Source organism: Pleurodeles waltl, chromosome 6 (genome assembly GCF_031143425.1).
Source record: "Pleurodeles waltl isolate 20211129_DDA chromosome 6, aPleWal1.hap1.20221129, whole genome shotgun sequence".
Taxonomy (NCBI): domain Eukaryota; kingdom Metazoa; phylum Chordata; class Amphibia; order Caudata; family Salamandridae; genus Pleurodeles; species Pleurodeles waltl.
This window is the reverse complement of record NC_090445.1, coordinates 1614202362-1614214001: the sequence shown is the minus strand read 5'-3', so window position 1 is coordinate 1614214001 and position 11640 is coordinate 1614202362. Positions and strand designations below refer to the sequence as shown.

At 44.0% G+C, this 11640-nt stretch overlaps 1 protein-coding gene across 2 annotated transcripts in view; it reads right to left on the bottom strand.

Moving 5' to 3' along the window:
* TMEM268 (transmembrane protein 268) overlaps positions 1–11640 on the bottom strand; it is a 62302-nt gene that overhangs the window by 33930 nt on the left and 16732 nt on the right. For both annotated transcript variants that reach the window (XM_069241511.1, XM_069241512.1), the window contains one exon: positions 8156–8256. In XM_069241511.1, coding sequence (XP_069097612.1) covers positions 8156–8256 — 101 coding nt within the window. The remainder of the gene's footprint in view (positions 1–8155; positions 8257–11640) is intronic.

The following is an 11640-nucleotide window of genomic DNA, read 5'->3' as shown; positions in this document are numbered from 1 at the left end:
CCTCAGGCTGCGAACTTAGGGGCATATTTATACTCTGACTGCGCCGAATGTGCGTCAAAATTTTTGACGCACAATCGGCGCAAACCCTGCCCCATATTTATACTTTGACGTCCGACCCCACGGGCGTCAAAATTCCACCATGTGCGTCATTTTTTGGAAGGGGAAACCAGCCTTGCGTTAATTATATGCAAGGTAGGCGTTCCCTTCCAAAAAATGACTTGAAGGCCTGTGCCCCTTATTTATACTCTGGCGTAATTTTGACGCAAAGGAGGGGGTGGGCCTTAAAAAACGTCGCACAGCCTGATTTGCGCCGTTTTTTAACACCTGGGTCAGGGCAGGCGTTAAGGGACCTGTGGGCTCGGAAGGAGCCCAGAGGTGCCCTCCCCTGCCCCCAGGGACACCCCCTGCCACCCTTGCCCACCCCAGGAGGACACCCAAGAATGGAGGGACCCATCCCAGGGAAGTTAAGGTAAGTTCGGGTAAGTATTTATTTCCAATTTTTTTTGTTGCATAGTGGGGACTGATTTGGGCCCCCCTACATGCCACTATGCCCAATGACCATGCCCAGGGGACATTTGTCCCCTGGGCATGGCCATTGGGCAAGGGGGCATGACTCCTGTCTTTGCTAAGACAGGAGTCATGTCAATGGAGGTTGGGCGTAAAAAAAAATGGCGCAAATCCGGTTTGAGGCCTGAATTTTGCCTCAGACCTGACTTGCACCATTTTTTGAAGCACAACCCCCATTTTTCCATACGCCGGCGCTGCCTGGTGTGAGTCATTTTTTTTTACGCACACCAGTCCGCAGCGCCGGCTAACGTCATTCCATTAATAAGGCGCCCGCATGACGCGTTGAAATGGCGTTAGCCGGCTGTAAAATTTTTGACGCACAACTGCGTTGGCGCAGTTGTGCGTCAAAAAGTATAAATATGGGCCTTAATTCCTGCCTAATAACAGTATGCGCCATTCCCAACTACTGAAAATGCCAGAAAAGATGTGATTTTCAGCAAGGGACAAAAATGCTACAGTAAAAGTATACAGCTCTAGACCTTTTTGAACAATAAAGGCCCAGATTTATACTTTTTTAGCGCCGCATTTGCACCATTTTTTTACGCAAAAGCAGCGCAAACCCAAAATACAATTGTACGGCATATTTATACTATGTTTGCGCCAAATGTGCATCAAACATTTTGACGCACATTCAGCACAAACCCTGCACCATATTTATGCCTTGCGTTAATGACATGCAAGGTAGGCGTTCACGTCCAAAAAATGACTTTAAGGCCTGTGCACCTTATTTATACTCCTGTGTCATTTTGACGCACAGGAGGGGGCGGGCCTTAAAAAAATGGCGCCCAGCCTGATGTGCCCCGTTTTTTAATGCCTGGATGAGGGCAGGAGTTAAGGGACCTGTGGGCTCACTTACATGGTCTCTGACTAATGGAAGCAGTCCAGAGGTGCCCTTCCCTGCCCCCAGGGACACCCCCTGCCACCCCCACCCACCCCTGGAGGACACCCAAGGATGGGGGGACCCATCCCAGGTAAGTACAGGTAAGTTGAGGTAAGTATAATTTTTTTATTTTTTAAAGTGGCATAGGGGGGCCTAATTTGGGCCCCCCTACATGCCACTCTGCCCAATGACCATGCCCAGGGGACAGAGGTCCCCTGGGCATGCCCATTGGGTAAGTGGGCATGACTCCTGTCTTTGCTAGGACAGGAGTCATTTCAATGGGGGTTGTGCGTCAAAAATTGGCGCAATTCCGGTTTGAGCCATGATTTTTTACTCAAACCTGACTTGCACCATTTTTTGACGCACAACCCCCATTCTTCCAGACTAACGTCAATCCTTAAATAAGGCGCCCGCATGGAGCGTAGGAATGGCGTTAGCCGGCGGTAAATTTTTTGACGCAAACCAGCGATGGTTTGCGTCAAAAAGTATAAATATGGGCCTGTATTTTATAAGTATGCGCAGATTTTGCGTAAAAACAAAAAAACAACGCAAATGTGGCGCCAAAAAAGTATAAATATGGGCCAAAGTGCTCTATTATTGTCTTGTGTTGGCTGAGCAGAAATTGCTAAAGTTGTATATTGGAACTTCATTTTTTTGCCATCTTCACATTGTAACTAGCTGTGTGCCATCAGGGGACATTTTAAGAGAAGATCCAAGTGCCAGATGGCAACAGTTCAGGCACATATGAAGTTGTTGTGCCCTGAGCTACTACACAGACATCATCTGGCTGGGTGAGCAGAAATGTCCTATTTTACCTTCCGTACATGGTGTGTGTGGGGATAAATAAGGAGATAGGCATGAAACATACTGTGTAAGAGAGCCTGGATCATTCTATAAGGCAACTAAGCACAATGGTTTGGCCAGCTATAAGAAAGGTAGCTGAGAGCCATAGAAGAAATGGGATGGTCAGCTGGCCATTGTCCTCCACCGCTTTGTGTTGCATTACTCCCAGTAGCACTAACTCAGGGTGACAAGGGGACCAAGTCTCTATTCCTGTAATGTGGCAGCAACATTTTTGTTCAGGTTGCGGCCTATCAATCAGAGCCCCTTTATATCTTTTAAAAAAAAATATTTGTAGGGCAGGGGACTAGCCTGCCACATTTTGCTAATGATGCAGACAGCCAGTCAGAGTGCTTGCTCCAGATTTACAAATGTTTTTCGGCCATGATATCTCAAAAACTGCTAAATGGATTTACACCAAGGGCCTGAATACAACCTTGGAGGATGGGATACTCCACCACAAACATGACGGGTATCCCGCCCGTCATTTTACAAGTTCCAAATGATATATTGGAACTTGTAATACCGTGGACGGGATATCTGTCGCGTTTGTGACAGAGCATCCCATCCATCAAGGTTGTAATTAGGGCCCAAGTTACTAAAAGGACACTTTCTGGACCAAGATCATGCTTCCTGCTAAATTTGGTGTAATGCAGTTCAGCAGTTTGTGTGGTACTGCTGCCTAAAAAAGTCTTTGGAAAATGCTTGGGAATTTTTTTGCATTTTGGAACCCCTCCCAGAAAGAAAAGATAAAAAAAAAAAAATAAATGGCCAGGGTAGGGACACCCTGACCCATTAGCTCTGGTTCTGGGGATCACCCCATTCACCCCCCCCCCCCCTTAGTGTGTATAACATCTGAGCCTAACTATAACATCCCTGTACTCTTTGGCTTTCTAGTGGGAAAAAAAAAAAAATATATATATATATATATATATTATGTATATAGTAGTAGGTAATATTAGTTAGGACCTAGTTTCATTGGAAAAGAGTTTTTGATCTGGCTATATAAATGTTTTGTCAGTTGGAGGCCAGATCCGGAAGCATCAGCCACGGATGCTTTTCCTCAAAATTGGTCTCAGGAGTGCGGATACGCTTTTCCTCCCTTCTTGATGATCCCCAGAGTGTTAGCGCAGATCAGGCGTCAGCAAGCAGATCTGCTCCTGGTGACACCTCTATGGAGGTCTCAGGCCTGGTTTCCGATAGCTATGGAGTTGAGTTGCGATCATCCAGTAATACTTCCTTTCAGGAAGAACCTTCTCCAGGACCCTCTGTGCCTCCCTCATCCATTGGTTCTGTCGGGTCAGTAATCCCTGATGGCGTGGTGTCTTTCAGGGAAAGATGGAGTCTCCGAGGACTTTCGCAAGAATCTGCCGACTTTATTGCGGGTTCCCGGTCATCTAGTACACACAAAAGATACGCTTCTGCTTGGAGACGATGGAGTACTTGGTGTAGTGCTCGGGGTGCAAATCCTTCTTCAGCGGATTGCAGTCTGGTCCTAAATTTTTTATCTTGTTTAGCTGTGTCATGCTTAGCCTATTGATCAATTAATAATTATTGATCTGCTATATCGGCGGGTCATTTACCTATCAAAGGCAAACCCATTGGAGAGCTTCCCATGGTGTGTAAACTGCTGAGAGGTATTAGATTAGCTAATCCACCTCGTCCTCGTTATTCCACTTTATGGGATGTAGACATTGTTCTACGTTTTTTGGAATCATGGCCGTCCAATAGATTTCTTTCCAGAATGCAACTTTCAGCCAAACTCAAAATGTTGTTATGTTTAATTTCTTGTAAGAGAGTTTCAGATGTTAGAGCCCTAGACTTGGCGGGCAGAGTTTTTTCTCCAGAGGAAGTGACTTTTTCCATTTCAAGAAGAAGTAAATGTAATCTGAAATCGGTATTTTATCCTAGTTTTGTGGCTAATCCCAAATTGTGTGTGGTGCATTGTCTCAGAGCTTATCAGGTGAGTACAGAAGAGTTTTGTTCGGATATGGGGGGTCAGTTACTCATTTCATTAGTCAAACCTTATCACCCTGTTCAAGGAAAGAGAAGCATAATCATCGCCTCCGTGTCCTTAATAGAATTGAAAAATTCTTAACGCGGATGCTAGAATTATTTTTACTGCCAGTTAACTCCCTGGTGCAGCAGCTTTACTTCAGTGGTCTAACGAGCAACTGGAGTGTTAACATTCTGAATTTATGCCAAAAGTGTGACACATCAGTCCGCCATCTTGATGGAATCTAAGTGGATAACTGAAAGCTTTTCTACTGAGGATACTGCAGTAAATAAGGAAATTAATGAGCTTCATAACAAATAAGTCTCTCAAGATGACTACCACAGACGAAAGAGCCTAAATGTAGCAAAAAGGTCATCCAAATGTAGCCCAAGTATAGCCCAAAGACAGAAATGTGCAAAACACTTTTTTTGTTTGTTTTTTGTTGACACAACTTGAAGGTATTAGAGTGCTTTACAGAATGACATATTAGTTTTGGTTTTCGGCATGGGGAGCTTAAGTGATTTGCTCAGAATCACAGGATGTCAAGCTGACACCGATCCTCAGGCCTAGTTCCTCAGTTGCAAAGTATGCAGGTCATATCGTAATACCACATCCTCTCACCTAAGTGAAACATATAATCAAGTGATCAACTGGATAAAAAAACATAAAGATAGCAAATAAGTTAAAAGTGCTTTGTCGCTGTTTGAGAACTCAGAAAATATGTCTAATTTTAGCTTTTTAGAGCACTAACCATAATTTCTATACAAAGAAGACCTTCTCGCTTATATAATTTTTAAAGTAAATGCTGTAAGTATTACAGTTTTGATCACATCACGATGACGCTAGGTGTGCCACACTTTTGTAATAAATATAGGAGGCAGGTGTCAGGGGCACAGAATCGGACAATTGAAGGCAGGGAGGAGGGTTCAGAGTGAACAAGTTGAACAGCTGGGCAGGCGGGAGGGACAGTGGTAGAACAACAGACCCTGGATTGCAGGGGAAAGTGGGGCAGGGGCAACAAACCAACCATGCAGGACAGACATGAGAGGCTGTGGCAACATAACAGACCTGATTCAGGCAGGAGACTCCTGATATTTTAAAGCCCAAAGGGGCTTTATTTTATTTTACTCCTATCTAAAATCTCCTTTTTGTCAATGTAAGTCAATGGGGAAAATAAATTCCCCTGTTTTTATAAAAATCTCACTCTTACCAAGCTCAAAATGTTGGCATGTATGATACATTGGATCACGGCGGGCAGGAGGAATGATGTAGCGGCATGGAGTCAGATAACAAAGGGCAAGAGGGAGATGGGCAGGTTCACAAAACTGACCTTAAAGGGCAGGCGTCAAGGGTTGCAGCAGCACAATACACCACACAGGGCAAGCAGGACGGCAGCGCAGCACAACAGTCCATGGAAAGCAAAAGGGAGGGGACAGGGCAATGCACATGGACAACAGAGAGCAGAGGGGAAAGAGGCAAGAGCAGCAAGCTAACCATACCGGAAAAACAGGAGGGACAGTTGCAGCATAATAGACTATGTAGGGCAGTACGGAGGAGGCAGTGGTACAACAGCTGACCAGACAAGGCAGGAGGGAGGAGATAGGGGCCTGTACATGGAAAAAGGAGGGCAGGGAGGCAGAGGGTGGGAGCATCAAGCTAATCATGGAGGGCATGCAGGATGGGCACTGGAAGCACACCATAGAGTGCAACAGTGAGACAAATATTAGCATACACACAAACAATGGAGGGAAGGTGAGAGGGGTCAGGGGCAGCAAGCTGGCCACAAAGTACAGGTGGGAGGGGCTGTGGAAGCAAAGAAGACAAAGCATTGCAAGTGGGAGGGTTAGCAGCAGCACAATGGCCATGGTGGGCAAGAGGGAGTGGGGCATGCACAATGGACCACTTAGGACAGAAAAGATAGGCAGGGTCTGGACACAGACAACAGACGACAGGGGTAGGAGCTTCACAACAGACCACGCAGGGCAGGCAGGAGGAGCAGTTGCAGCATAACAAAGCATGGAGGGTAGAAGGGAGTGGAAGCAAAATGAACCATGGATGACAGGAGGGAGGGGATAGGAGCATGGAAGTCAGACAGACAGGGTGGACACGACAGGAACAGGCAGCAGCCATCTGACCATGCTGGGTGGGTAATAGGTAAACCAATGAGGCCAATACCTTCTAACCCTTATGACCAGGGTAATAAATGTGTTTGCATTAGAGGTCAGTGCAAGGGGGAAAATAACCTAGACTTCCGCGGGATACAAAAGACTTAAGAAATTCTCTGTGTACCATAAATGGGATATCAAAAGAAATTTATTACTTCATATATTACTTTGATCATATTAATCCAAAACGGTATTACATGTGAATATTGATTGAACATGTAATTTTGTTCATGAGAGAATATATATTATATTTTCACATTCGTCTCAATAGGTGCTCCTAAAAAACTGTGAAAGTGCTGAAGTGCAGGTAAGCGAAGGTGATATATACAGTCAGTGCAGAGTGTGTTTTTAAGAAAATTATGAAATTTGAGTGGCTCCTTCAGTCCAGGAAGCCCTGAAGTTTCACAAAATGTATTTGTATTTGTCTCAACCACTCTTTGGAGATATGTCAACGTTTCGACCCCATAATAAGGTGAGTCAAGAAAGGGTCATCATCAGGACAAGAATAATCCAATTGGTAGCACCTAAATTCCAGTGTAAAGAACCAATCTGGTGATCAGGGACATCTTCAAGACATGGCAAAGTCCCAAGGTCTAAAAATCTACGCTTGTCTGCGGTCCGAGTTTCAAAGAGCGCCAGTGATAGCTAGTATCTGGGGCTCAGGTGATTTAGATAGATGAATAATCTCAATGTGGGGAGTGTTCAAATCGTCAAATTGTCAAATCGTCCATGATACATCTCGGGCGCACCCAGCAGTTCCTCCAACCCGGGCTTCCTGTTTCACAGGCTAGATTCAAGCCTGCACGCTGACTGCTTCGGCAGCAGCCCGTGTTCATAAATCACCCGAGCCCCTGAATTTTCGGCGCTCTCTGGACAATTACAGCCACTGGACGATTTGAACACCCCCCACATTGAGATTAGGAATCATACAGATTCAGCCTTTACAGTTAGAGTTATTTCATGTAACTATAACTCTTGCCCTAAGGTAACTATTACTTGCGGTATTGCAGATATTACATCACTCATGATATCTTCTATGACATCACTGATAATAACCCAGTCATATTTGCAGTAAAATTCCAGATGAGAAAACTGTGCCTGGCGAGGGCACAAGTTATCGTCACCTTAGCGTATGGGTTATAGTTACTTGAAATAACTCTAACTAAAAAAGAAGAATTTCTATGTTTTTGTGCATGTAAAATCTGAACCTAACCATAATGGCCCTGTACCCTTTGGTACTTTAGTGAAAAAATAGATAAATAGATAGATAGATAGATAGATAGATAGATAGATAGATAGATAGATAGATAGATAGATAGATAGATAGATAGATGTGAAATTAAGGTTATCTAAATTTTTCCTACTTGGGCGATATGCTGATTCCTGATATTTTTTTCTTTGATATGTATGAAGCACTGTATTTTGCACACCATTCTAGAACAACACAACTCAGCCTCTTGTTCACACACACAAAGCGCCTGCAATCTAACCTGATGCTATCAGAAGGCCACTCCATTCACAATCAGGGTCCAAGGTGATAAAAATCCAGAGCAGCTAAAGGTCAATTTTCCTGGAAAAGCAGACTATTCACAAAGGATAACATCAGAGTTGTATAAAAAATATATTATTTTGTCAAAAGTCAGTGGGCCATTAAGGCAAAGACAGAGTCTGACATACACTAGCCCACTGGGATAGCCTTCATGTTACCTGAACACCAAATGTCTGCAGTTTCTTGACACAGGTCTCCATCTCAGAAGGACTGCCGGAGGAGCAGGTGAGTACAGACAGTACAAGTCCATTGTAGCGTTCTGCAAATGATAAAACAGCAGGCATGTTGACAGAGATTCCACAGTCACATTACATGTATAGCAAATACCTTGGTCTGACATAGTGGTTACATAATCCACATTAGCTGCACTGATTTATTAACCACCAGCTAACATATTTGTGAGATACACAGTCCCTCTCCCATGGTCATTGTTAACAAGCATTAGCTAGACCAATAGGTTTCGTCTATGCAACAGGTATTGGCTTTGCCAATTTGTTTTAGCCATGTTGTTTACCAGTGTGGCTACTGTACAGGATTGCTAAAAGTTAGTGGCCTAGAGGAGAGTGGGGTGGGGTGGAGTGTCGTACATTGGACTAGCAAAGAGTGGAGTAGAGTGTTTTAAAATATAGTGGTAGAGAGTGGAGTTGAGTGGAGTTGCATAGTATGGAGTCACGTAGAGTGGACTGGTGTCAAGTGCATTGGTGTGAAGTGTTGCAGAGTATAGTGGTGTAGAATACAGTGGCAATGAGTGCAGTGGCATTGAATTCTGTGGTGTACAATGCAACATTGTAGAATGCAGTGGAATAGGTTAGAGTGGTGCACAGTGGAGTGGTGCAGAGTGGAGTGGCACAGAGTACAGTTGTGCCAAGAAGAGTGGCACAAAGTAGAGTGACACTGAGTAGAGGAGTGTAGAGTAGAGTGGTGTAGAGTGCAGTGGCATAGAGTACAGTGGTGTAGAGTGGAGCAGAGTGGAGTGGCATAGAGCTGAGTGATGCAGAGAGCAGTGGCACAGAGTAGTCGAGTGGCATACAGTGCTGTGGCGTAGAGTACTGCTAAGTGGCATAGAGTGCAGTGGCATATCGTGATGCAGAGTAGAGTATAGTGCCATAAAGTATAGTGGAACAGAGTGGAGTAGTGCAGAGTAGAGTAATGTAGAGTTCAGTGGTGGAGAGTGCAGTGTTGCAGAGTAGAGTGTCAAACTGCAGTGGTGTAGAGTGAAGTGGAATGGCATAGAGAACAGTGGCATAGAGTACAGTGATGCAGAGTAGAGAGTGGTGGCATAGAGTGCAGTGACAGAGTGCAGTTGTGTAGAGGGTATTGGCATTGAGTGCAGGGGTTAGGACTTCCATGGTGTAGAGTTCAGTGACATAGAGTACAGTGCTGCGGAGTAGAATAGGGTGGCGTACAGTGGATTGGCGTAGAATGCAGGGGCATAGAGTTCAGTGTTACAGAGTAAAGTGCATTGGGGTAGAGCATATTTTCATAGAGTGCAGTGGTAAAGAGTGCAGTGTTGCAGAATGGCATAGAGTACAGAGTGGAGCTGTGCAGAGTAGATTAGTGTGGCCTGGACCTGACTGGTGTAGAGTGCAGTGACAAAGAGCATAGTAGTGTAGAGTACAGTGGCAAAGAGTGCATTGGCATAGAATAGAGTGGTACAGGGTAGAGTAGAGAGGCATAGCGTGAAGTGTGTATAGTACAATAGCGTAGAGTGGAATGGTGCAGAATGTAGTGGCATGGAGTGCTGTAATGTGGAATGGTGCAGAGTAGAGTGCATTGGTGTGGAGTGGTGAACAGTAGAGGGGAGTACCATAGAGTGGAATATTCATGGTGTGGTAGTACACTGCCATTACAGACAACACATTTTCAAATGAAATGATAATTACATTTCCACAGACATGCAATTTTACTAATAAAACTATACAGTGCACAGATGAAAATGGGTGGAAATTGCATCACCTACTTTAATGATTTGTTCTGATCATAGAAAAGTATCTGTTTCCAACACATTTCAGAAATAACAAAACAATTTCTTCTTTTGTGCGTTTATAATAATTCTGATATATGCTGAAATATTTACACGGTTCATTTAAATGTTGCTGTGTGCTAGAAAAAAAAACCTCTTTCCTACCCCAGTATCCATCAAGATTGTCACATAAATCCTCTCACTTTGAAGTCAGAGAAAGAAAAATAAACAAGAGCATTTGGAAGACATCACCTGACATTTGAGATCAGTGTTTGAATGCACAGCAAATGTGTCCGTTAACAGAAAGTGAGTTTGTGGCAGAATACAGAAAGCACAGTGTAGGCAACAGGAGGGACGAACTGATCCTAAAGAGCCTAGAGCAAATAAAGCCAGCAAATGGAAAGCCATAAAGTGTGTTACAAATCACAAAACCACTGTTAATGAAAGAGCTGAATACATTCCTAGATCAACATTCTGAAAGTCCCCAAGATGTCTTTAGCAAACCAGACAGTTATGCTGGGTGGAAGGCTGTGACCTAAAAATGGAATGTAAGAAAGAAACGCTTTCTTCCCACACTTGAAAAAATTACACATTTCTCCCCAATGGAAACGGTTCACTTATCATTGCGAAGTTAGAGGGACGTTTCCTGAACAGACAGTGAATGTGTATGATAAAATAAGGTTGCCTCTCATATCTTAAGAGGTTAAGAAGCAGCTCTTTTTCCTTAACCATCTCCACTTCTACTCTCTCTCTTTCTTTATCTGCCTCTTTTTCTGTCTAGCTGTCTCTTGCTTAGCTGTTTAATCTCTCACGCAAACAACTGTGTTTTATCTCTGTCTCTCTGTATCTCTTCCCCCCTTTTGTTCGCCTTCTCCGTTCTTTTCCCTTATTATCAGACTCCTGCTTTCTTTTTCGTTCTCTCTCCCTTTTTCTGACTCTCTGGCTCGCTCCATCTATCTGCTTCGACTTGTGGTATACTCATTTCTGTTTCACATTCCAACCTAAGGTTCGAAAAGTATTCCATTCTGCCATCCAAGATGGAAATGTCCAGTCTGGGAGAAAGATTTGGGAGTAGCCTCCGACAACCAGAGGATTTGAGAGGACGAACAGAAGAATGACACACCAGTTACTGCTTACACTTCTAAATAGGGTGCATGCAACTGGAAAGTGGCACACTCTGGTACTTGCATAACTTTTGGGAACCTTGACGTTCAAGGGAAATGATTAAAGAGAACCTTCTGTACAAGATCCCATGAAGAATGACTATCACCTGGCTCCGACTGAACCCTTAACATATGGGAGGATACTGTTCAATGCCCAGCTAGTATGGAGAGAACAAATACACACTGAACTCACCATAATTTTGAATCTTTGAGAGCTGAGTGCCACAAGTCCCTACTTAGTGCTTACAATCCGTTTTTAATTCCCAGCCACAAGTCATTCACTTTAGGGCCAGGGATTTAAGGGCCCACTCAGTCATGTGTCCTGTAAGGTTCACATTTCTATTTTGTTTAACCAAGTCAGAAGGCTTGTCAACCATGCTGTACCCCCAGATTCGCTATCAGGAAATCCTCCCCCTTTAAAGAACCTTGCAACTGGAACTTTTACACTCATCTACATATCCCACCTTTTCTATTTAATGACCACTTATAACCATAAAATAGCCAAAGACTGGAGTTC